At 37.5% G+C, this 24,946-nt stretch overlaps 1 protein-coding gene across 4 annotated transcripts in view; it reads left to right on the top strand.

Moving 5' to 3' along the window:
- Window positions 1–18,293, top strand: part of NAA35 (N-alpha-acetyltransferase 35, NatC auxiliary subunit) — a 66,386-nt gene extending 48,093 nt beyond the window's left edge. For 3 of the 4 annotated variants that reach the window (XM_043975381.1, XM_043975382.1, XM_043975383.1), the window contains 8 exons: window positions 2,671–2,769; window positions 3,437–3,615; window positions 5,394–5,530; window positions 7,018–7,085; window positions 10,819–10,959; window positions 12,071–12,193; window positions 16,748–16,828; window positions 17,942–18,293. In XM_043975381.1, the coding sequence (XP_043831316.1) occupies window positions 2,671–2,769; window positions 3,437–3,615; window positions 5,394–5,530; window positions 7,018–7,085; window positions 10,819–10,959; window positions 12,071–12,193; window positions 16,748–16,828; window positions 17,942–18,001 (888 nt within the window). In that variant the 3' untranslated portion in view covers window positions 18,002–18,293. Of the gene's footprint in view, window positions 1–2,670; window positions 2,770–3,436; window positions 3,616–5,393; window positions 5,531–7,017; window positions 7,086–10,818; window positions 10,960–12,070; window positions 12,194–15,451; window positions 15,470–16,747; window positions 16,829–17,941 lie in introns of all 4 variants that reach the window. The other variant, XR_006354067.1, reaches the window with a different exon arrangement.
- Window positions 18,294–24,946: the final 6,653 nt, after the last annotated feature.

The raw sequence follows: 24,946 nt of genomic DNA, 5'->3' as shown, positions 1-24,946 counted from the left end.
AGACTCATATAGTATTGATCATTTTTATTCCTGGTCATGCACACAGGTGTTTCGTTTGTTCGTTTGTTTGGTGAGGCCATTGGGGTTAAGTGACTTGCCCAAGGTCATACTGCTAGTAAGTGTTAAGTGTCTGAGGCCGAATTTGAACTCAGGTACTCCTGACTCCAGGGCCGGTTCTCTGTCCACTGAGCCACCTAGCTGCCCCATTCATTTGTTTATAATGCTTAAAAAATCCCACTGCCATTTCCCAGTAGCACTCTCCAATAGAAGCAAAAAGTAGGTGTGTTTCCTTAATCCTCTGAAGTCAAGATTAGGCCCTGTATTGGTCCGATTTCTCAGTTAGAGGTTTTCTTTTGCCTTGCTGTGATCATTGTATATGTGGGGGTTTTTTGTTCCTGTTTACTCTGTTCTGTATGAATTTATACAAGTCTTTGCAAGTTATTCTGACTAGTTTGTATTCATTGTTTATTATGGTACAGTATTATTCTGCTGTTTTCTAGTGCCACAGTTTGGTCAGCTGTTCTTCAATCAATTGGCCACCTCTGTTTCCACTTTTTTGATATCACAAAGTACTGATAAGAATACTTTGCAATATATAGGATGTTCTTTTTGTCATTGACATGTCATTCTGACATTGACATTGTTATTAATCTCCCTGGAGTATTTAGTAGATCATTGGGTCAAAGCATGTAAAAACCCTAGAGTCACTTTTCTTGCATCATTATATGGCTCAGTTCACAGTTTCACCAAAAGTCTGTTAATGTTCCTGTCTTCTTATAACTCCTCTGACTATTTCTGTTTTTAATCATCTTTGCTCATTTGATGAGTGTGAAGTGAAACCTTAGAGTTTTAAACTTTGAGTGATTTAGAGCATTTTTTTTATAAGCTTATTTTTATTTTTATTTTTTCTTCTGAAAACATTTTGTATCCTTTGACTAATTATATATTAAAGAATGACTCTGTATATTTTTGTTAAACCCCTGTATATACTGGTTGTCAAACTTTTATCCTGAATATTTTGTGCAGAGATTTTCTTTTTTTCTCTTTTTTTTTTGTTAGGCAATGAGAGTTAAGTGACTTACCCAGGGTCACACAGCTAGTAAGTGTCAAGTGTCTGAGGCTAGATTTGAACTTAGGTCCTCCTGAATCTAGGGCTGGTGTTTTATTTACTGCACCACCTAACTGCCTCCTCTTGCAGAGATTTTCTTCTCAATTAACAGTTCCTTGTATCCTAAATGAATTGATTTTGTTCATGAAAATGTTTTTTTTATTTTATATAATTAAAATTATCATTTATGATCATCTTTATTTTACTCAGTTAAGAGTTTGCCCGCTAAAAGTACCTCCTTCCATTCTGTGTGTTATTTTTTTTTTTAATATATTGCGACCATTTCTACTTGTCGTATAATGCATTAACAACTTATTGCAGTAAAATATGTAAGATGGGGGCAGCTAAGTGGCGCAGTGGATAGAGCACCAGCCCTGGATTCAGGAGGACCTGAGTTCAAATCTGGCTTTAGCCACTTGACACTTACTAGCTGTGTGACCCTGGGCAAGTCACTTAACCCTCATTGCCATGCCACCCCCCACCCCCCAAAAAAAGAGGATGTAAGATGGCCTGAATGCTATAGTTTACAGAACACTAAAATTCAAGAAATAGATCCCATCCTTGCTACTGACTCACTATGTAACCACTAGGCAAATCATTTGACTTATATTTCCCCATTTCCAAAATGAGAGTAATCATACTTGTTTTCACCCATATTACAGGGTTGTTGTATGAATCAGATGAGATAATTTCTGTGACAGTTTTTAAAAATACAAATGTAAAGTGGTATGTTATTTCTTTCTTTTTTTTTTTTTTTTTAAAGTGAGGCAATTGGGGTTAAGTGACTTGCCCAGGGTCACACAGCTAGTAAGTGTCAAGTGTCTGAGGCCAGATTTGAACTCAAGTCCTTCTGACTCCAAGGCCGGTGCTCTATCCACTGTGCCACCTAGCTGCCCCCAGTGATATGTTATTTCAAAAAGTATTATACTATTCTTTCTCTTCCCTGCTCCCTCACCCTGCCCTGCCCCAAATTCTATAATCTGAATATGAGGAAGTTTTATAGTTTAAATTTATTCAAGAATTTTATGGAAAAGAAAATAGGATTAGAAGGACCAATATTCAAGTCTCTTGCATGGAAGAAAAAGACCAGCAAATAGGAGATTAAGCTTTTGGTTCTTTTTATTATTGACTATAATAAACAAATGAGTGGTTACTATAGGAGTCATAATACCTAAAAGGATAGAACAACAAAAATATTATCACATCATGAGTAACAGCTATACATTTACATAGACTTTTAAAGGCACTTAGCACAGACTGGCCTGAAATAAGCAGGAAAGAAATTCTGCCCTTCTTTTCAGTATTCACAGCTCTTTATAGCAGCTATAGTTTTAAAAATTTAGGATAGATTTTGATGGACGGTACAGAAGACCTAGAAGCCTCATAAATAGCTACTATGTTTTCACAGTTGGTAACTATATAAATATATATGGAGAGACACACACACCACAGAGTGTGAATGGGCACCATTTACCAGATGTTAAAGTTTTTTTAAATGTCTATAATAGGAATTATATAGATTGAATTTGACATTAATGATTAACAAATGTTATGTGTTTCAGCCATTCTGTAGTCTTATTCAGATCCATGGGCATAACAGGGCTCGTCAGAGAGATAAACTGGGTCATATTCTTGAGGAATTTGCTACCTTGCAGGACGAGGTAAGTAGGAACCAACCAGCTTTTTCCACTAGAAAAGAACAGTTTACAAAATAAATTTTTGTCAGCAAAGTGATTGTATTCTTAAAACCATTCCCAGATCTGAATCAGCAGTTTAATTTTAATCTGTTGCATAGAATAGCCTGTATTTAAAGAGCAAATATAAAATATTTCACTGTGAAAGGAGTCTGATTTTTTAAAATTAAATTTAATGTTTTCAATGCAAGCTGATATTAAAAAGTGAACAGGTTTGGGGTTTTGTTTTGTTTTTTTACATAAAAAGGGGAAGTTATAAATTGGTTTTTAGTATTTGTACCACATTTACTTTATACTCAAAGATCTAAATTTTATAGGTAACTATGAATAGAGCATTATCTAGTGGTATGAGTACAGAGTTGATTAAAACTACCTCTTTATATTTTTATCTTCTACAATAAAATGGTGATGATAATAGCAAAAACATTTTAGGAAACTTAGTTTTTATTAAGTGAGGATTTGGGGGTGTGAGCTTAACCCAAAAGGGCCATTAAAAACATGATTTTGATGGGAAGGTAGGATTGTATTTTCTATTTTGTTCATTTATTGTCCTGCCTTATTTTTTTCAGTTTCTCCACTATCTTAATTAAAATTCTATTTTATGACAGTGTTTTAAAATATTTTATTCTAATAGGCAGAGAAAGTTGATGCTGCACTTCACAGTATGTTGTTGAAACAGGAACCTCAAAGACAGCATTTGGCCTGTTTAGGTACCTGGGTCCTTTATCATAACCTTCGAATTATGATACAGTATCTTCTAAGTGGCTTTGAATTGGAACTATACAGTATGCATGAATACTACTACATATATTGGTAAGGGAACACTATTTAAAGTTGTATGTTAAGGAGGTGGAAAGAAGAGATCATTGCAGACTATTTTTGCAAGTTACTTTTCCACTGAGTATATTTGAACTCTCATTGTGAGCCAAGAAGACTTACTTAGAATCTTGAAAAATAGATCAATTTGTTGAAGTGTCAGTGTTGACACTTAAGAGGTTTGGGACCATAGGCAAGTTATTGAACTTCTATGAGCCTCATGGTTGTCATTTATAAGAATGGGGACAACACTTGCACTATGTCATAGATTTGTGTAAAGAAAGAACTTTGTAAATGTATAGCTGTTACTCATGATGTGTTAATATTTTTGTTGTTCTTTCCTTTCAGCTATTATGACTCCTATAGTAACCACTCATTTGTTTATTATAGTCAGTAATAAAAAGAACCAAAAACTTAATCTCGTATTTGCTGGTCTTTTTCTTCCAGCTCTGATTTTACAGTACCATTATTAAGCCATCAGATTCAGGTGACCTGGTGAATAGATTTTTTTTCAGGTTTTTAGAATTAGTAGTGTTTTTTTGTTTTTTGTTTTTAAATTTTACTAAAAGAAGTTACACATTCATTTGTAACTACTCCTATTTAGAATAAAAGATTAGTTCCATATCCTACCAGTTAATTAACTTAGAACTACCATTTACTATTGTAATATATTTTAAGTTAACTGTGTGAAAGAGTCAGAAAATAACATTTCTTTTGATAAATGAGAGATGTGACAAACTGAGCAGTTATGTTGTTTGGGAAGTTCTAGGTATAGAAGTATAGTGATTGGAGAAAAATAGTTGCTAGAGCTAACAATTTAGGCTTTTAAAACTCACTTTCTTGGTCTAGCTATTATTGTGGTAATTCTTAATTTAGGTTATATTCAACAAAATAGAAAAATTATTAGTAATACTGCCATCTTGTGACAGTTGATAACACACTTACAATCAGGGATATCAATGATAAATGAAATTTTCAGTATATTGATTTTGCCAGAATAGCGGCTGTGGATTTATATTGGTCATTTTGTGGTTCCTCTGCATTGGGTTATGATCATGAAAATTATTTTATGCATCCTAGAAGGTAATGGAATGTAATTTAAAATGTATTTGAATAAAATATCTTTAGGAATTAAAAACTTGAATATAATGCTTTGGTCTGTTTCAGATGATTAAATATTTTGAACTTTAGTTTTGTAGAGGTTTAGACCATTTCTAAAGTGTATAAAAAGTTTAGACTATTTGAGTGCAACAAAATGTGATGATATATAGAATATACTTGTTTAGTACTCCAGTGAAGTGAGTAAACTGAAATAAAGTATAAATCTGAAAGTGATGTTTTTAAATGTGAAATAGTGAAAAACATTTCTCATTTCTTTTACCTTATATGTCTAGAGGTACCCTTTGTTGTTGAACTATTTCAGATAATAGAACATATATAAAATAAAACATCTGCTTATACCTATAAAGCATTTTAATTAGATTCAACTCATTTCATTAATATGTTTGAAGTAATATGAAATGTCAATTTTTGAAGTTTGGCTGAAACTGAGAAATTTTACAGTAGCACAGATTTGCTGTGAAAATAAGAAATGGAAGTAATTACCCTTTAAGATTAGCCTCTTTAGGTCTACAGTGTTAAAATAAGGACCAGTTAAGATTTATTAACAGATTATAATTTAATATGTCCTAATAGATTATAGCTAAATAGCATCTGCGAAATTAGTTATGAAATTGTCTAATCATTAGCAATAACCAAGGATTAACTGGTTTTAGGTATCTATCGGAATTTCTTTATGCCTGGTTGATGTCAACATTGAGTCGTGCTGATAGCTCGCAAATGGCAGAGGAAAGAATAATGGAAGAGCAGCAAAAAGGTCGTAGTAGTAAAAAAACGAAGAAAAAAAAGAAAGGTACTATGGGTGATTTTTAAAAACTTTAGAACAACTAAAGATTTATGGCATGAGATTTAAAAATAAGATTTCTTTGTGGCACTTAATAGATTCTTATTCCTTCCCTCCCTGTTCTGGGCCTTATCCCACTACTGATCAGCATAGAAGCTTTGACCTTCTCTCTTTCCTACCTAGGCTGTTTCCCCCTATCTCAGGTAGTCTGGTGGCCACCCCAGGGGCTCACCAGATTGGTGCTCAGCTTAGTAAGGACACTCAATCACTTTTAGCCCTACTGCAGCTCAGAGCCCCAGTTTCAAGTGATTTGCTAGCTTCAGCTTCTCCACTAATAGGAATTATAGGAGGGTCCCACCACACCAAAAAAGGTTGAGACTCCCCAGTCTATCACCTCTTTTTTTTTTTAAAGTGAGGCAATTGGGGTTAAGTGACTTGCCCAGGGTCACACAGCTAGTAAGTGTTAAGTGTCTGAGGCCGGATTTGAACTCAGGTCCTCCTGACTCCAGGGCTGGTGCTCTATCCACTGCGACACCTAGCTGCCCCCTATCACCTCTTGATACAGAATTGACTGATGATATAGGAAGGAGTTGTGTGCCACTGGAATGCTCTGGACATCTTAGGACTTAAAAAAAAGTTTGCCTGGGCAGTTAGGTGATGCAGTGGATAAAGCATCGGTCCTAGATTCAGGAGGACCTGAGTTCAAATCCAGCCTCAGACATTTGACACTTACTAGCTGTGTGACTCTGTCACTTAACCCTCATTGCCCCGCCAAAAAAAAAATTTGGCTAGGAAGCACAAGAAGCTTTCAGAAGTCTATATGAGAGGCTCCATGTTTTTGCTTTTCTTAAAGATTTAGCCTCCCTAGGGGGTAGGAAGTTGACTGGTTGTTTGTTGTTTTTTAAATGTCCAAGTGGGACTACTTTACATATTGGGGATAGATTCATTTATAAACTAAAAAAAAGATTGTTTTTTCAATTCAGCAAATATTTATTAAGTAGCTACTATGCACAAGATACCAAACTAGGCACCCATGGTTATTACCAAGGTGAAAACGAAACAATCCTTGCCCTCAGGTAATCCAATGTGAGTTATTTTTATTATTAAGGCAAATATCATAGTGAACTCAGAGGTTCTATCCAAATCATTTTATACTGTAATCTCCTTATATTGAATATCATAGAAAATGAGCACCAGTGCCCCAGACCATTTTTTGGGAGGGTGGGGGGGGGGGCAATGAGGGTTAAGTGACTTGCCAAGGGTCATATAGCTAGTTATGTGTCAAGTGTCTGAGGTCAGATTTGAACTCAGGTCCTCTTGAATCCAGGGCCAGTGCTTTATCCACTGTGCCACCTAGCTGCCCCCTTGTATCCAAATTCTTGTCCATCTTACACAAAAATTCTTGTTATAAAATGAAATTTAACCTTGAGTAGTAAACTTTCTTTTTTTATTAACAAGGTATTTGTATACATCAGAATTTTTTTTCTATGTTATAGTTCGCCCATTGAGCAGAGAAATCACAATGAGTCAAGCATATCAGAACATGTGTGCTGGAATGTATAAGGTAATTGGCAATTCGGTGAATATGAAGTTGTTGCTTTTTCTTTTTTCTTTGTATACAGCAGTTGTTATGATTATTGTACACACGATTCTTTGCACTTAACATTTGCTTCTCTTTTTCTTGGAGTATTTTTTTTTTCAAAACTGTGGCTTCTTCAGCAATTGAGAGGGAAGTCAGCCACAGTTGTATATTCATTTCGTTGCTCAACAAATGTTTGAATGTCCTATGCCCAATATTATTTTGTATCAAGGTAGAAGGTTTTAAAAAATGAAAAAGATAGTCTCTACCCTGAAATTGTTTAGTCCAATTAGGGAAACAAAGTGTATATATTATAATTGTCATATGCCTGATATATTTCTTATATATTATATAGTAGTTTAGTGCCATATGAGTTGCTTAAACAATTCAAAGGTGAAAATATTTCCAGCTGAAGTGATTAGGGAACAATTCTTGGAGGAGTTGGGACTTGATTTATACCTTTAAGGATGCATGGAAATGGTCACTCCACGGCATTTCAGGTAGAAGGTGTGGAAAGTCACAAAGTTGACAAAGGGTGCAAGGGGTATTTGGGCCAGAGTCCAGGGTTTTTGTTGGGGAGTAGTACTGGATAAAGCCGAAAAAAGATAGTTTGAGAGTTCAGTACTGTGCCTTGAACTGGGGAGAACTTATCCAGGAAAAGAGTTGGGGGCAGGTGATAGATTCTTGTTGTCTTCAAGAATTTGAAGGACAGTCTCATGTGGAAGAGGAATTACATTTGTTCTATGGCTCCAGAGGTCAGAACTAAGGGCCATAGGTTAAAATGGCAAAGAGGCCAATTTAGAATTGTGTGGCTTCTGGGGCTAGGGGGGTCCTTCTTGCCAGCATTCTTCAAGGAAAGATTGAATAACATATTTGGGAGATGTTGTGGAAAGAGTACTGGAGGCAAAGGACCTACGTTCAAATCCTCCCTCTGAGGTTTTTTTATTGCCTGGGTGACTTTGGACAGTTTGCTTAATATCTCTGAGACTCAGTTTTTCATCTGTAAAACAGAGGAGTTAGACTACATAACCTTGATCTCCCTTCCAGATCTAAATATATAAATGCACCATCCTGTGAATGTCAAGCTAAGATGTTTATACTTGACCCAGTAGTCAAAAGGGAACCATCTATGGGGCAGCTAGGTGGCGCAGTGGATAAAGCACTGGCCCTGAATTCAGGAGTACCTGAGTTCAAATCCGGCTTCAGACACTTAACACTTACTAGCTGTGTGACCCTGGGGAAGTCACTTAACCCCAATTGCCTCACTAAAAAAAAAAGGAACCATCTAAAAATTTTGAGCACTGGAAGCTGACATCAGTATGTTTTAGGAAGGTTAATCTGGTGACAGTATGGCAAATTGATGAAAGAGGACAAAGACTGGAGAAAGGGAAATGCTAAGATACTTTATTCTAGCCAAAAGGACCTAAACTCAAGTAGTAGCAGTGGGAACAGAAAGGAGGAAATGGCCTCAGGATATTGGAATGGAAGAATGGATAGGATTTGGTGGTTGGTTGTGGTATATAAAGAAGAGCAGAGATTCCTGAAGTCTTAGAGCCCTAATGACTGGTGATGCTACCAGTAAGGAAGTTGTTATAAGAAATGGGTTTGGTGGCAAAATTCAGTTCCATTTTTGGTAGATCGATTTAATTTGAGAGTGAGACAGCATGTAGAAATGTCTGGTAAGCTGAAATGTGGGGCTAAAACTTTTTTTTAAAAAGGACAAACCACTCAACCTTTAGTTAATACTTCAGGTTCTGGGGGCAGCTAGATGGCGCAGTGGTTAAAGCACTGGCCCTGGACTCAGGAGTACCTGAGTTCAAATCCGGCCTCAGACACTTGACATTTACTAGCTGTGTGACCGTGGGCAAGTCACTTAACCCCCGTTGCCTAAAAAAACCCCAAAAACCAAAAAAAAAAAAATACTTCAGGTTCTTCCACTAATGCATATTGTAACTTTGACTACTTAGATGATATTTGAGAGTTGCTGTGGCTGAAAACTTCCTTGGCCCATGTCTACTCTTATGCTGAGCTTTTTCAGACTTAGGCTGGTCCTCAGGGCAGAGTCAGTCTCTCGTTGGGCCCCTTCTGTGAGAGCTTCAGTTCAGCCTATAGAGCCCTTGAGTGGCCAAGGGATCACCTTCAGAGATACATTAAGGATCATAATCAGACTTCAATGGAGACTGTATTGAAACTTTGGTTTTTTGTTTTGTTTTTTGTATTAAAACTTTGGAGGGGGGGGGGGGGAGAAGCTGTATACTGCAAAATTACTGAGTTACAGAAGGCAAACATCTTAGTAGCCTAAAAATGGTCTTAATCTGACCAAAGGAGACTCAGTCATTGTTTCTATACAACTAGCCTGGAAGTTTAACTTTCCCATGTTGCACACATGCTGTACTCTGCAGAAAGAATGGACTGATGTTATCGCACCTCAATTCATTGACTCTTCTCTGTCAAACCTGGCACCACTTCTTGTCATAGCCCACCAAGCTTCAGTTGCAGGATGCTTCTGTGCTTGGCTTTGGTTCTTACCTCTTTTTGCAACGGTCAGGTCAGAGCAACATACTATTTGAATGTAATTAACCATTTGATACTGGACCCACCTAGCTACCTGCCCTGTTCACAAATAACCGAGTTATTTGTCTTTAGAGAAGTACCTCTTTAAATTCTGTTTTATAACCCCACACATACATTACATAGACAGCAATAGCAAATATAATTTTCATCAAATATAAAAGGAGGGTCCTTTCATTTCAGTACTGGAAATAAAGACTTAAGAGTCATCGACATTAGCTACATCCATTCTTGAAGGATGTGTATATCATTTGTAGCTCTGTATAGAGAGCTGGACTTGGGATCAGGAAGAACTGGGTTCAGATTCCTGGTAAGTAGATGAAATCAAAGGGAGGGTAGCAGGGGCACAGTGGAGGACCACTGACATCAGGGTTCTAATGCCAGATCTTCCTCTCTGATTTTAGATAAATGGCTTCGGTCAGTTTCCTTATGTGTGGATTGGACTAGATGACCTTTTGGTCCCTTCCATAGAAATTTATTCTGGCTCTGTGGGAAGAGGATGAGAGAATTCTCCATTTTTTAAATGCTTTTTTTACATGATAGTCTCCAAAGTTTTTATCAGCATCTAAAATCTTGCTGTGCTTGTGAGCTCAGATTATGATCACATAAAAAAATGGGCATAACACAGAACCTGTGGGTGAAGAGGCAGACCTGAAGGGCATCCCTCATTGCCCTGTGAGCTCAGATCTGATGAGGTTTGTTTTGTATGGAGACCCATCTATGTTCTTGGGAAATGGAGCTCGTCTCACAGGTGCAGTTTCCCTGATAGGGAAAACAGTTGTTCTCTGCCATCAACAAGTTACAAAGTTTTTGCTTACAAGAGGCTTTCGTTTAAAGAACTCTGTACTGTCAAAAAAGCATGAGCTATGAATCAGTAAAGTTTGGGTGGGGTGGGGGAAACTGGTATTAAATTTCATGTAGAATAGTACATTAAATGAATGTGGAAACCTGCTTGGGAAACGATGGGGCTTGGAAGAGAAGGGAGGAGAGAAAAAACTATTAATACAAAGTTAGTGGTGATCAGAATCCACATTATTTTCCCTTTTTTTATCCAGGTAATGAGTTACATTTAGCATGTTGCTGGGGTTTTCCTGTAATCAATATTTTTATATTGAAATCACCATTCTCACCCACTTTTCCCTTTTAGACCATGATAGCTTTTGACATGGATGGTAAAGTAAGAAAACCCAAATTTGAGTTGGATAGTGAACAGGTTCGATATGAACACAGATTTGCTCCATTCAACAGTGTTATCACACCACCCCCAGTGCACTATTTGCAATTCAAGGTAAATTTTTACATTTGAATGGGAATCTTGACTCTGTATACCTAGCAGCTTGGCCTAGTGGAAAGATAATTTAGTCTTGGAGCCAAACTGGTGATCTAGTCTCTTCAACAGTGGGTTGGTGTGTAAAATAAGGGTAATAATTGCGCTACCTACCTGGAAGTTGCCATGAGGAAATCACTAATTCTCAAAGCACCATATCAATATGGTCTATTATCATGAAATTCTTAGACCTGCTTTTAGATGCAAGGTTTTTATATATGTGTGTACACACATACACACATGCATGTATACATACGTCTTCATTTAGCACCATAAGTAGTATCTGGAATCTTGTCATAACATTGACAAGATTTTAAATAGCCTGACAATTACTTGGTCTTTTAGCAACATTTTATTTATTGTATCTTAAAGAATCTATTGGGAACAGTTAGGTGACACAGTTGGATAGAGTTACTGAGCCTGGGATCAGGAAGACTTATCTTCCTGAGTTCAAATCTGGCCTCAGACACTTAGTAGTTGTGTGACCCTGGGCAAGTCACTTAATCCTCTTTGCCTCAGTTTTCTCATATGTAAAATGAGCTGAAGAAGGAAATGGCAAATTATTCCAGTATCTTTTCCATGAAAACCCCCAAATTGGGTCATGAAGAGATGGACATGAATGAAAAAAACTGGACGACAAAAGAATTCATGAATACATAAGCAGTCCTGTTATGGAAATCCTGCCACCAATGCAGATGGCAGCTCATTTTTTATTTACTGCATGAGCTTGAGGGAGAAATATGAGGTACAGAGTAGGTAAGCCATTTGCCTGAGGTCAAACAGTAAGCAATTCAAGCTAGAATTTGAACCAAAGTATTGTTACTGAAGGTCTACACTACGCCACACTGCGTCTATTTAGAGATTTTTAATTTAAATTAACAATAGCCTGCTTTATATTATTTTACAAAGGTAGAAAATTGAATTCTGTATTGAAAAACAAATAAGGTGGTGTCGTGTGTTTTCTTTATGATCCATAAGAATAGAAAGTCTACATTTGTTGACTTCGATAAAGACTATATTATGGTTTTGCACATTGTACATATTCTAGACAGTATTCTCTTTTTCTATTTAGGAAATGTCTGACCTTAATAAATACAGCCCACCTCCTCAGTCTGCTGACCTATATATGGCAGCTAGTAAACACTTTCAACAGGCAAAAATGATACTGGAGAATATCCCAAATCCAGACCATGAGGTAAGACCAAATGAAATGTTCATAGTAAAAACAATTCAACTTTGCAGAATACTTTTTCCCCCTGTTTCTTGATGAAAATGGAATTATTAAAGTGAATACTAATGATTATTATTGATAAAATACCTGTTACTTTTTTCCAAATTTTTCAGATGATACTACAATTATAACCTTGTTAGTCTTCAGTTATGTCTATGACATAATCATCACTATGACCATATGTTAGGTGACATTTGTACATACTTGTGTGGCAGAAATAATCCTATAACATTTTCAGGCAAACCAGTTAGCATTGGTTCACTTACCCAGCAGTGTTATTGGCAAGAAGCTCAAAAGTTTTGGCTATTCTCATATCAAATTGACTTGTAGACCAATTTGACCAAAATTACAGCCTGAATGAGTCTTGTCAAAGATGTAGACTCAACTTAAGGCAATGAGCAAGGCAGTATGAAAGTTGGAAACAGGTTCCTGATCCCCACAGCTTCTTATGCCACAATTTGTTAAATGTAAAAAACTGTTATGGTTTGAAATAGGACAGCATAAAAGATCTCTCTCTCTCACACATACACTCTTGTCTGTCTCTTACCCTTCTTTTCTCCCCCTCCTACTACCACCTTCTACACATTTTAACACTACCATTTTAAAATAAAATTATATCATTTCTGGTTTCATATAGGTATCTTTGGTTCAGAGAGGAAATGCCTTTTTACCCAAGTCTCTAGAACATATTTCGTCAAAGGATTTGGGAAATTCTTTAGGCTCAAAATTCTCTTCAGATTAGTTTAACATATTACAGTAAGCTTAAAAAATTTTTTTGGTGATATACATTTTATATATATATCATAGATATATACATACATACCTATATGACATATATAATGTAAATTTCTTTTTTTTTCTTTTTTCTTTTTTTTTTTTTGCAAGGCAATGGGGATTAAGTGATTTGCCCAGGGTCACACAGCTAGTGTCAAGTGTCTGAGCCCGGATTAGAACTCAGGTCCTCTTGAATCCAGGGCCAGTGCTCTATCCACTGCGCCACCTAGCTGCCCCTATAATGTAAATTTCTACGTTGTTATATTTAGATATATGCATATAGAAATTTATTTTCATGAATTCACTATGAGATTTGCCTTGTCATATCTATGATATTTGGATTTGCCTATACATGTGTGGTAAAAGCTTGCTGTAATGTGGATTTTAAAATCCAGCTGAATTTTGGAGTTGTTTTTATTTCTGCCTCAGGAATGAGATATACCTTTTTTGGATTTATAGTCAACTAATTCAGCATACTTTCTACTTTGTAGAGTGCTGGGTAGAACACAAGTTTAGATAAGATATGTTACCTACCCTTGTGTAGCTTATAATGTAGTTGGAGGATGAGGTGTAAAAATAGCATTAAAGAGTTACAGAGGAGCGGCTAGGTGGCGCAGTGGATAGAGCACCGGCCCTGGAGTCAGGAGTACCTGAGTTCAAATCTGGCCTCAGAGACGCTTGACACTTACTAGCTGTGTGACCCTGGGCAAGTCACTTAACCCCAATTGCCTCACTTTAAAAAAAAAAAAAAGAATTACAGAGCAAAGTGCTGTGTGAAATGCAAGTGTCTAAGATGTTACCATGGCAGGATTCAGGGAAAGGTTGGGGACAGCATTTGAGTTGGACTGTAAGAGGGTTAGGAATTCAGTAGGTAAAGAGTGTGAGTGGGAGGGAGGGCATTCTGAATACAGTGTAAACAGTGGCACCAGCAGAAAATTAATGGTATGTTGGAGGGACAGAGTGGAACATGGAATAGTTGGAGGAAAGTAATAGGCCTGAGAAAGTAGGGCTGTTGGTCTAGGCTCTGAATTGTGGAGGGTTTTTATGTCAGGCAGAAGAAAAATGAATTTCCCTTAGTATACAATTAGGAGCCACTGAAGAGTTTCAACAATGAAATGTGTGCATTTGTGCATAGGAAAGATTGGTGTGGTAACACTAGGAAGGATGGATGGAAAGGAGGGATCATGACAGCAGAAAGAAGAACTAAAGACAACACTGGGAATACTCATGGGGTTAAAAAAGGACAAGAAGCCAGTGAAGAAAGTAGAAAAGGAATAGTGAGATAGCTGAGTCCTAAGAGAATGGCTGTCTGAAATCAAAGAAGGAAGGCATAGTCACTCAGCAGTGTCAGATGCTACAGGGAGGGATGAGGACTGAAAAAGGCCTTCTTGTTTGTTGAGACAGTATAGTGGGGTGACAGGATGTGTGCTTTAAGTATGATGGGTAGGAGTTTGAGGAGAGAAGAACAATCTGATATAATTGTTATGGAGGGGGAATAAGAGAGGGTTTCATTAAGAGTGGAGCAGAGGGGGGCAGCTAGCTGGTGCAGTGGATAAAGCATTGACCCTGGATTCAGGAGGACCTGAGTTCACATCTGGCCTCAGTCACTTGACACTTACTAGGTGTATGATCCTGGGCAAGTCACTTAACCCTCATTTCCCTGAAAAAGAACAAACAAACAAACAAAAAAGAGTGGAGCAGAGGACTTGTCTATTGGGAGCAGTGGGTGAAATCATTAAGATCTTGTGACTTCCGGGGCAGCTAGGTGGCACAGTGGATAGAGCGCCGGCCCTGGAGTCAGGAGTACCTGAGTTCAAATCCGGCCTCAGACACTTAACACTTACTAGCTGTGTGACCCCTGGGCAAGTCACTTAACCCCAATTGCCTCGCTAAAAAAAAAAAAAAAAAAGATCTTGTGACTTCCTCTGGTGATTTTTGTTTGAAGGAACGATAATGGAGTAATTAGATGGTTGGTATTCCTAAGAGATAAGGTCTAGCAAATGTGGAAAAGTAGAAAATCCAGGGGCAAAGAAAGGATTCTAAATATGGTGGCTAGCACTAATGTTAAAGTGGTAGGCTGTGGAGTTGAAGCTGTATATAGAGATAAGTAAAGTCAAAGTAGAAAAAACACCATGGGATAATAGATAGAGACTGAGGTATCCCAAACCACTGTCTTGGTGAAGAATAGATTTAGTATGATGCCTTCCCTCCTCACCTGCACCTCTTAGCTTCCTTGCCTCCTTCAAGTGTCAAAACTGAGCTCAGATCTCACCAGAATGCCTTTCCTAATCCTCCTAGCTTCCCATACATACCTTCCTCTCGGCTGAGTTCACTTTCCCTATACTCCAACAATATTTTACATACCTAGTTCTTTGTATGTTGTCTCCCTTGGTAAAATGTTAACTCTTTGAGGTCAGGGACTGATTTTGCCTTTCTTTCTATCCCTAGCACTGTGGCTGACACATGGCAAGTACTTCCTAAATGCTTGTTGACTATGTACAGTTGATTGAGTTGAAGTGGAGGAGTTCTTTAGAGCCAATGAGATCACACTTTGCACTCAGTTTATTAGAGAAGTTGTTAATGTGAAGTACCTGAGCATAAGCAGATGGGATGGTGGAGACCATGAGCCAGGTCCTGGATGATTAGAAAGTGATGTGGAATACAGTAAATAATAGTAACAAGATAGAAAGAGTTTAAATAGTTCCAAGAGGGAAAAGTTATTGATGAATAATGGTATAGAGGAACAAGGAATATACCAACTTCCCTTCCTGGCCCTGTGAATCCAAGAATAGGAGGAGTGGCCTGTAGTATAGTGGTTGGGTATCTTTATGGAAAGCCAAACTTATATTTATATTTTTAAAAACTGGGTATGGCTAATAAAATTCAGGACAGTTTAGAAATAGATTGAATTATGTCAACATCAATAGAACTGATGAAAAGTAGGATATTTCACTGTAATACAGAATAACAGAAGGAACAGTAGAAGCAGGAAAAAAGGTCAAGAAGGAGTTTATTGAAATTTCATTGGGGAAAACAATGATTTAGGAGAAAGGCACAACTAGGTTTAAGTGAATCAGGGAAGAATTAAGGCTAATGAAGCCTCCCAAGTAGGGAATCCTTCAGCTTGCTTGGAGCAGGGGATGAAAGACTGAATGACTTCAGGATGGAAGGGGTCAGTATGAGAGGTAGATTAGTGCAGTGTGCAAAAAATAATCAGATGAATAAAGGACTGGATAAATTCATCTTTCCCAGAGTTAAAAATACAATTTGGACTTTTGGTGTTTTGTATTGAGCTTACACGGACTGTCACTTTTAGTCTTCTGTGTCTTGAATGCTGACACCAGAACAAAGAACAGGACACAGTTGACCTTGTGTCCTTCACAAAAATCTCACCTTTAAGTGTAATGGAACATTTGATAGTTGCCTTTGTTGTTCATGCTTTTTTGCTGGTCTGCTTTTATATTCTTATACTTTTAGTTTTTATACTTATTTATTATTGAGGGAACAAGTTATTAAGACATTGATTTATAGAAACCTTTATACTAAATCAGAATTAAGGAAGTGATTGTTTCTGGGAGCTGTTACTAACAAAGGTATTATTCTAAATACTAATATGCAGAATTTGTCCTTTTTCATGAAAAATTAATGATGTCACACTGCAAATGTTTTGATTCGTGTCTTAAAAAGTAAGACACATTGACTATAACTCTTGTGCTTTGACAGTTTGTATTGCTTATTGCTTAGGTCAGTCGGATTCTAAAAGTTGCCAAACCTAACATTGTGGTCATGAAGTTGTTGGCAGGAGGGCACAAGAAGGAATCTAAGGTAAGCACATTATAGAAAACCTGAAATGCCCTTATCTCTGTGAAACTGTGTTTTCCTGTAATCACTCCACATTCTGTTGCACTAAATGTACACTCAGAAATGTGGAACACAAAAAAAGTATCCAAAAATAGTTAATTATTTTAACATTTATAGAGTGTGTACCAAAAGCAGAAAGGTCCCAAAGCCGGAAGCAAATTTGGTGTAATGGAAAGAAAGCAGGATTTGGAGTCAGGAGAGATGATGAGGATTGGATCCCACCTCTGAACCTTCTTTGGCTGAGTAGCCTGGGCCAACTCGTTCACTTGGCCTAGCCCCAAACTCCTAAAAGTGCTCTATGAATATTAGCCTTTAACATTTGTGATTGCCATTTTTCTTTGAGGGTTACAAATTTAGTAGAATAAAGTTATAAATTGGGGGGGGGGGGAGACACGTTATATTTCAGGAAAATGTATGGATGCAAATTGTGAAAGAAAATTCATAGAAACATGGCTGAAAGGGACATTTTTTAAGATATCTTCTGCCTTTAGGCAGGAGAATACCTAAATAAAGCAGTTGTTTATTGTTTTCTCAAAGATCTCCAAGTGATTACATTCTTCTGATTCTAGGGCTAAATTTCCCTGACAGGGAAGTTCTACCATTTAGATAGTTTTAACCTATGACATTACATTAATGCACCCGATTGGTACCTGCAGCAGTTTTGGTAGCTCTGTCCACTGTGTGTACTTTTTTTTTCCTTTTTCTCCTCTTCTGTTCCTCTTCCTTTCTATGTTTATACCCTCCCATTTTTCCTTTTCCCTTTTTTAATGCATCAAACACTTGCTCACTGGCATTGCTGGATGCTTCTGGTGGGTTTTAGTGATAAATAAGTTGCTAAACTCATTAAATTTCAACCCATTTTCTCTTGTTCAGACACAGATGAAAAACAGCTGGTTTTTACAATATGCAGATTGCCTAATCATGCTTCTAATTCCCTTAACTTTTTCTCAGAAAACCCATTTCTCATTTCTAGTTCTTGTCATGACTCATACAGAGATCAAAACTGGACACCACACTGATAAAAAGCCCTTGTATGTGATGCATGTTTGTGAATGAATTAATGTTTTTTCCTTTCAGGTTCCCCCTGAGTTTGACTTCACTGCTCACAAATACTTTCCAGTTGTGAAACTTGTTTGAAAAGGGATTTTAAAAACTGACCCTACAGAGGTAGAATCTGAACTTTTAATTCCACCAGAGAGCAGACAGACATCTATCAGTCTTTTACCACATACTTGAGGTGAAGTGGATTTCTTTATAGAGAACCTTCATATGAAGTACTTGGAGTCTGACAGCCTCACGTGACCTGAATGAAAACTGCTGTTTTAAAGTGGTTTGTTGTTATGTTCCATGGATGAAACTGATCTTATTGATGAACAACATTGTATGGTTTTGTTACAGATTTAATCATAAATCATTTTTTATGAATGAATTGAGTGAAATGGTGTTTGTAAAGGTTAATAAAATTCTTGACTGAAAATGCACTGCCTGAGAGAAAATACAATAGCACTTTGTTCATATATGGTTGAGTGACATGTTTTTGATCTTTAATATTTGACTAGTTATTCTATTTTTATTATAAAGTTGAAAGTTTGGTCATTCAGAAACAACATTTGTAGCTTTTGCCGGTCAGTAATTTGTAAGCTTGTTCCTCCTTAAAGTTGAATTTAGTTCCTTTCTTTACATCTCAGTTTGCCTTTTGAACTGTAAGGAGAAAGCACAATGAATGGGAGATGTGGTTTTAAGCAATAAATTTTAATCTTAGATTTAGTGAAGGTGAAAACAAAGATGATTTCATCTTAAAACCAAATAAAAATAATCTGTGAAAACTGTAAAATTTCCCAAATTAGTAGCATTTTCAAAAAGGAGTTTGCTTACATTTGGGAGCTGGTTTCACATAACTGTATATTCTACTTTTTGCCCTATTTCTTCCCCCACCCTCTGGTTAAGGTTTAGTATATAATTTTCTTTTGCATGATGCCTGTGCCAACATTCTTTGGTTCTGTGTACAATCTCTGCCCTATGTAGCCCTGACTTACAAATGACCACTACCTATGAAAAGCTGCTTTTTCTTTAATTCCTCTTTTTGAGCCCCCACCCACCCCCAGGGATGTGATTTTTGCATATGGGATACAACCCCTTCTTTGAACTGTAACTTCTTGGTTCCCTCCTCTCTTCACTGGCAGCCTCTTTTTCTAAAGCTTGCTTCTACAGCCTCTCTATGCTGCCTGGTGCCCAGAACCTTCAGCTAGCCTTCATCCCTCAAGAAACTGTAATGGAGGGCTAAAGTAGGAACTCTGGAAAGAAGATATAGGAAGGTCATGGAAAGGTCAAAAGCCAAGTCCTATCTTCTGTATTACTTGAGACATGCTTGGAAAAAATAAGGCTATACAGACCTTTAAAAAAGCAACTGGAACTAGCAAAATTATGTTTTCAATATGGAGAGCTCATACTTTGGTGTGGGTCTGTTGCTTGCCAACATTATCTAACCTCTTAGTTTTTCTTTGACCCCTGGGTTTCCATAATATACTTTGTTGTTGTTTTTGGTTGGGGGGGCAGGAGGCAATGAGAGTTAAGTGACTTGCCCAAGGTCACACAGCTAGTGTCAAGTGTCTGAGGCCAGATTTGAATTCAGTTCCTCCTGAATCCAGGGCCGGTGCTTTATCCACTGCTCCACCTAGCTGCTCCCCCCCCCCCCAATAATATACTTTTAGTACTCAAAAGTCCTAAGTGAAATGGTGGACTATTTATAGTAATTCATCATTTGGGCTTGTTTTGAACCTGTGTTCTGTTGGTGTAGGGAATTCTCAGCAAAGACATTCCCTTTACCAGTGCACATCAACATCTGCTCTACAAGTTATAATCTAAATTTCTTGGTGGGGAGTGACTTACCCAGGGTCATAGTCATCATGTGTCAGAAGTAAAAGTTACAACTTAATTCAGGAAACTTGGACATGGGTTTTTGAACCATTAACTGGGAACTGTTTACCTAGAGGAAGGCCTCTGGTATGGTGGAAGTATGCTTTCAAAATGAGTGAGTATTGGGGGACAGGACACTAGTGGAACTGCAGAGGCTTGAGCTAATTTTCATACTTTCACAATACCAACTGTGGCTATCATAAGCCAATGCTGTGGAGCAAACCTGGAGCAGTGTGAGTTAATTTTGTCCTAGGTGAATTGATCTGAGATGCAGCTATGGGTCCTTTGGGCAAAAAAGATATGCAATTATGAGATTTTGGTGGAGGATCTCCTGAGACCCCAGGGAACCTTCTTATTAAGGAGATTTTTACCAAATTTTACTTTCCTGGACTGCTTTTTACCTTATAGATTGCTTTTTACCTGGGTGGGTGGATGTTTTTTGGGTTTGTGAAGGGGGGTGGTGTTTGTTTATAAAAGGAATCATTTATATAAACCCTTAGACTCTTTCACTATCATAGGATGATCTATCTAGAGCTGGAAGAGATCTTAGAGACCATTTATTCCAACCCCCGAATTTTACGGATGAATAAAAGGCCCAAAGAAGTGAAATCATTTGCCCAGTATCACCCAGGAAGTAAGTGACAGCTAGCTCACTCAGCTCCTTTTGAAAACCACATTCAATTCATTTGACAAAAATGCTGACTTCAGTAGTTCTCTTCCACAAGGTGGCTCCCATCTACACATTCATTCAAAATTCTTTGAGAGATGGAACAGATAAGGCTTTGTTTTAGGAATAAAACAGGAAGATAGGCGACCTTTGCCAAAGATGTTTGCCACTGTTATGGAGATGTAGCACAAAATTCAGTTAGAGAGTTCTGCTGTGGATGAATAAGCCTTCTAGGTGGCCCTAAATACAGATGGCCTTGTGCTGCTTGCATCAGGCCCTAGAACACTGCGGAATCTACTAGAAGAGATGTGTCATCAACCAAAAGGCTTTGGCTTGAACATCCTTACAGGAACGACCAAACAAATAGATCGAGAATGAGTGTGTGTGTGTGTGGGGGGGGGGGGGGAGAATGCGTGGGACCCAGGTTATGACATGTAACCTGGGATAGACTGTATAAGTGGATAATAAGTGAGACCCAGAATAAAAGAGGAAGATGAATGGGATTGTCTTCAGGAAATTGCAGAGCTCCATTAATAACCCCAAGTTTCACTAGTTAACAGTCATCTTGTCTATGTTGCTATTTACCCCCCACCCCACTGTATGCCTGAGATATGGAACACAAAAGGGTCTGAAAAATTTAAAAAGAGGGAAATGTAGAGGAGAATGTTGGGTATAAATAGGATGAATTATTTAGTCAATAAGGAACCCCGAAGAACTAAGAGTAAAATTTATCATTAAGGAAAAATGTGATAAAGGAAATTGGGATGGTCACATGTTGAGGATTGTTGTTTGTCCTTTGCTCTTGAAGAGGATAGTGACAGTGGGAGGTGATGTCATGACTTTCAGTGAGTTGGATTTAAGTGATTCAGGGCTGTGCAAAGTCACCAGCTTCACTCTCTCCTCCAGGGCCATCTGGCTCCGCTTGGGAGAACTCAGGTTCTCCCAACTTCAGGGCTAGTGCTCTATTCACTCTGCCACCTAGCTGCCCCACATGTTGAGTGTATGGGATGACAGGTAAACAGAACTGGCCAAATGGAAAAAGATAAACAAAAATTCACTGAAGAAAAGAACTTAAAGTAGGATTGGCCAAATGGAAAAGGAGGTACAAAAGGTTAATGAAAAAAAAATAGTTCCTACTGGGCAAATGGCAACTAAAGTCGTTACTTTAGGAGACCTAAAGAAATAATAAAAGAATGGAAAAAATAGACAATGTGCAATTTCTTACTGGAAAAACAACTGACCTGGGAAACAGATTGAGGAGAGGTAATCTTAAGAGTTATTGGATTGGGGGCAGCTAGGTGGCGCAGTGGATAGAGCACCAGCCCTGGATTCAGGAGGACCTGAGTTCAAATCCGGCCTCAGACACTTGACACTTACTAGCTGCGTGACCCTGGGCAAGTCACTTAACCCTCATTGCCCTGCCAAAAAAGAATTATTGGATTACCTGAAAGCCATGATCCTAGAGAGAGAGCCTAGAAAATTGCACTGATAGTCTAGAACCAGAGGGTATCTAAAACCAGAGAGTAAAAGTAGAAAGAATAAACCTCTCACCTCCTGAAATGAAAACTCCCAGGAATATTATAGCCAAAGTCCAGAGATTCCCCAGTCAAGAATAAAATATTGCCAGAAAGAAACGAATTCAAGTACCATGGAGTCACAGACAGGATAACGAGAGATATAGCAGCTTCTACATTAAAAGATCATAGGGCTTGGAATATATTCTGGAGGGCAAAGGAGCTAGGATTAAAACCAAGAATCATCTACCCAGCAAAACAGTATAATCCTTCAAGGTGAAAAATGGATCCTTAATGAAATTGAGGACTTTCAAGCGAAGTTCCCAATGAAAAGATCAGAATTGAATAGAAAATTTGGCGTTCAACTACGAGACTCAAAAGAAGCATAAAAAGGTAAACAAACAAAGGAAATGTTAATAGATTCAATAAGGTCAAACTATTTCCATTCCTACAAGGGAAGATCATACTTGTAACTCCTAAGAACTCTTTCTTATTATTACGGGCATGGGTGCAAGTTGACTATGAGGGGATGATATCCAAAAAATACAATTATGGGAAAAAAAAGAATGCAGTGGGAGGAGGGGAAGGGAGAAGTAGATTGGGGTAAATTATGTCTCATAAGAGTCTTGAAAGAGCTTTTATGGGGGAAGGGGAAAGGTGAAGGAGGTGGAGAGGATCGAAATGAACCTTGCTTGAGATATGGTTCAAAGATGAATAACATACACCCTCAGTTGGGTATAAAAATCTATCTTACCCTACTAGAAAGAAGGAGGGGAAGGGAATAAGAGAAGAAGGGGAGGGAACTGATAGACAGGAGAGTGGATTGGGGGGAAGTGGTAATCAGATGCAAAATACCTTGGAATATGGACAGGGTAAAAGGAGGGAGGGAGTGGGGGAGAGAGAGAGAGAAAAGGATAAATGTAGAAAAATAGGATGGAGGCAATCATAACTCAAAATTTTACAGCAAGTTTCATAAAGGCCTCATTTCTCAAATTTATAAGAATATGTCACCCCTAAATTGATAAGTGGTCAAAGGAAATGAACAGGCAGTTTTTTTTCTTTCTTTTTTTTTTTTTAGGGCACTCTTTCTTTTTTTTTTATGTATAAGGTATTTTATTTTTTCTGTTACATGTAAAGATAGTTCTCAACTTTTGTTTATACAAGCTTTACAATTTCAGATTTTTCTCCCTCCCTCCCCTCCCTCCCCCCCTCCCCTAGACAGCAGGTAATCTGATATAGGTTATATCTATATATCTATATACATATACATATAGATATATATATACACACATATATATATAAACATAATAACATTAATCCTATTTCTGCATTAATCCTGTTACAAGAGAAAAAATCAGAGCAGTGATGCAAAACCTCAAAATAGAAAAAAAAAACAACAGCACCCAAAAGAAATAGTATGGTTCAATCAGCATCTATACTCCACAGTTCTTTTTTTTTTTTCTTGGATTTGGAGATCCTCTTCTATCATGAGTTCCCTGGAACTCTTCTGTACCATTGCATTGGTGAGAAGAATATAGTCCATCACAGTAGGTCAACACTCAATGTTGATGATACTGTGTACAATGTTCTTCTGGTTCTGCTCATCTCACTCATCATCAGCTCACGTAAGACCCTCCAGGTTTCTCTGAACTCCTCCTGCTCATCATTTCTTACAGCACAATAGTATTCCATTGTATTCATATACCACAACAGGCAGTTTTCTGATGAAGAAATCAAAGCTATCTACTGCCATATGAAAAAATGCTCTAAATCAGTATTGAATAGAGAAAAGCAAATTAAAACAACTCTGAAGTGCCACTTAACACCTTTCAGATTGGCTAATATGACAGAAAAGGAAAATGACATGTTGGGATGGGGGAGAGTTGGGGAAATTGAGACAGTAGTGCACTGTTGGGAGTTGTGAACTGATTCAAACATTCTAGAGAGCAATTTGGAACTATGCCAAAAGGGCTATAAAACTGTGCATACCCTTTGACCCAGCAAAACCACTACTACGTCTGAATCCCAAAGAGATAAACAAAAAGGAAAAAGATCTATATGTACAAAAAATATTTATAGCAGCTCTTTTTTGTGGTGGCAAAGGATCAAAAATTGAGATACTCATTATTGAAGAATGGCTGAACATTGTGGTATATGATTGTGATGGAATATTACTGTGCTAGAAGAAATGAGCAGGATGCTCTCAGAAGAACCTGGGAAGACTTACAGGAATGGATGCAAAGTAAAATGAGCAGAGCCAGGAGAACTCTGTACAAAGTAACAATATTGTACAACAATCAACTGTGAATGGCTTTAGCTCTTCTCAGCAATACAATGAAAGAAGGCAATTCCGAAGTTCTTATGATGAAAATACCATCCACATCCACAGGAAACTTATATGGAGTCTGTATGTAGATTGAAGCACACTTTTTTTTTAAAGTTAAAAAAATTTTTTGTTTGTTTTTTTTGGTCTGTTTTCCCTTACAACATAACTAATATGGAAATATGTTTTTCATGACTGCATGTGTATAACCTGTATCAAATTGCTTACCTTCTCTAGGAAGGGGATGGGGAGAAAAGAAGGGAAAGGGTTTGGAAATTTTTTTTTTATTTTGAAAATTTAAAAAAGAAATGTTAAAAATTGTTTTTATATGTAATTGGGGAAAAATTAAAATAGCCAAAAAAAGGACCACTGGACAACCTGAAAACCATACTTTAACAAACAAATCCTGAAACACTATATTTTTTAAAATCAAACATGAAAACTTCCCAGATCTCTTATGACCAGAGGAAGAAGAATCCATCTCCTGAAAGAAACTCCCCAAAGCCCCAGGAATAACATAGCTGAAGTCCAGAGCTGCTCTATATCAAATAAAAAATACTGCAAGCAGAAAGAGTTAAAGGGCCAAGGAACTACAGTCAGAATCACACAAGACCTTGCAACTTCAACTATAAATGAAAGGAAAATTGGGAATACAGACTTCC

The sequence above is a fragment of the Dromiciops gliroides genome, chromosome 1 (assembly GCF_019393635.1).
Source record: "Dromiciops gliroides isolate mDroGli1 chromosome 1, mDroGli1.pri, whole genome shotgun sequence".
In the NCBI taxonomy this organism is placed as follows: domain Eukaryota; kingdom Metazoa; phylum Chordata; class Mammalia; order Microbiotheria; family Microbiotheriidae; genus Dromiciops; species Dromiciops gliroides.
This window is presented reverse-complemented; position numbering and strand designations above follow the sequence as displayed.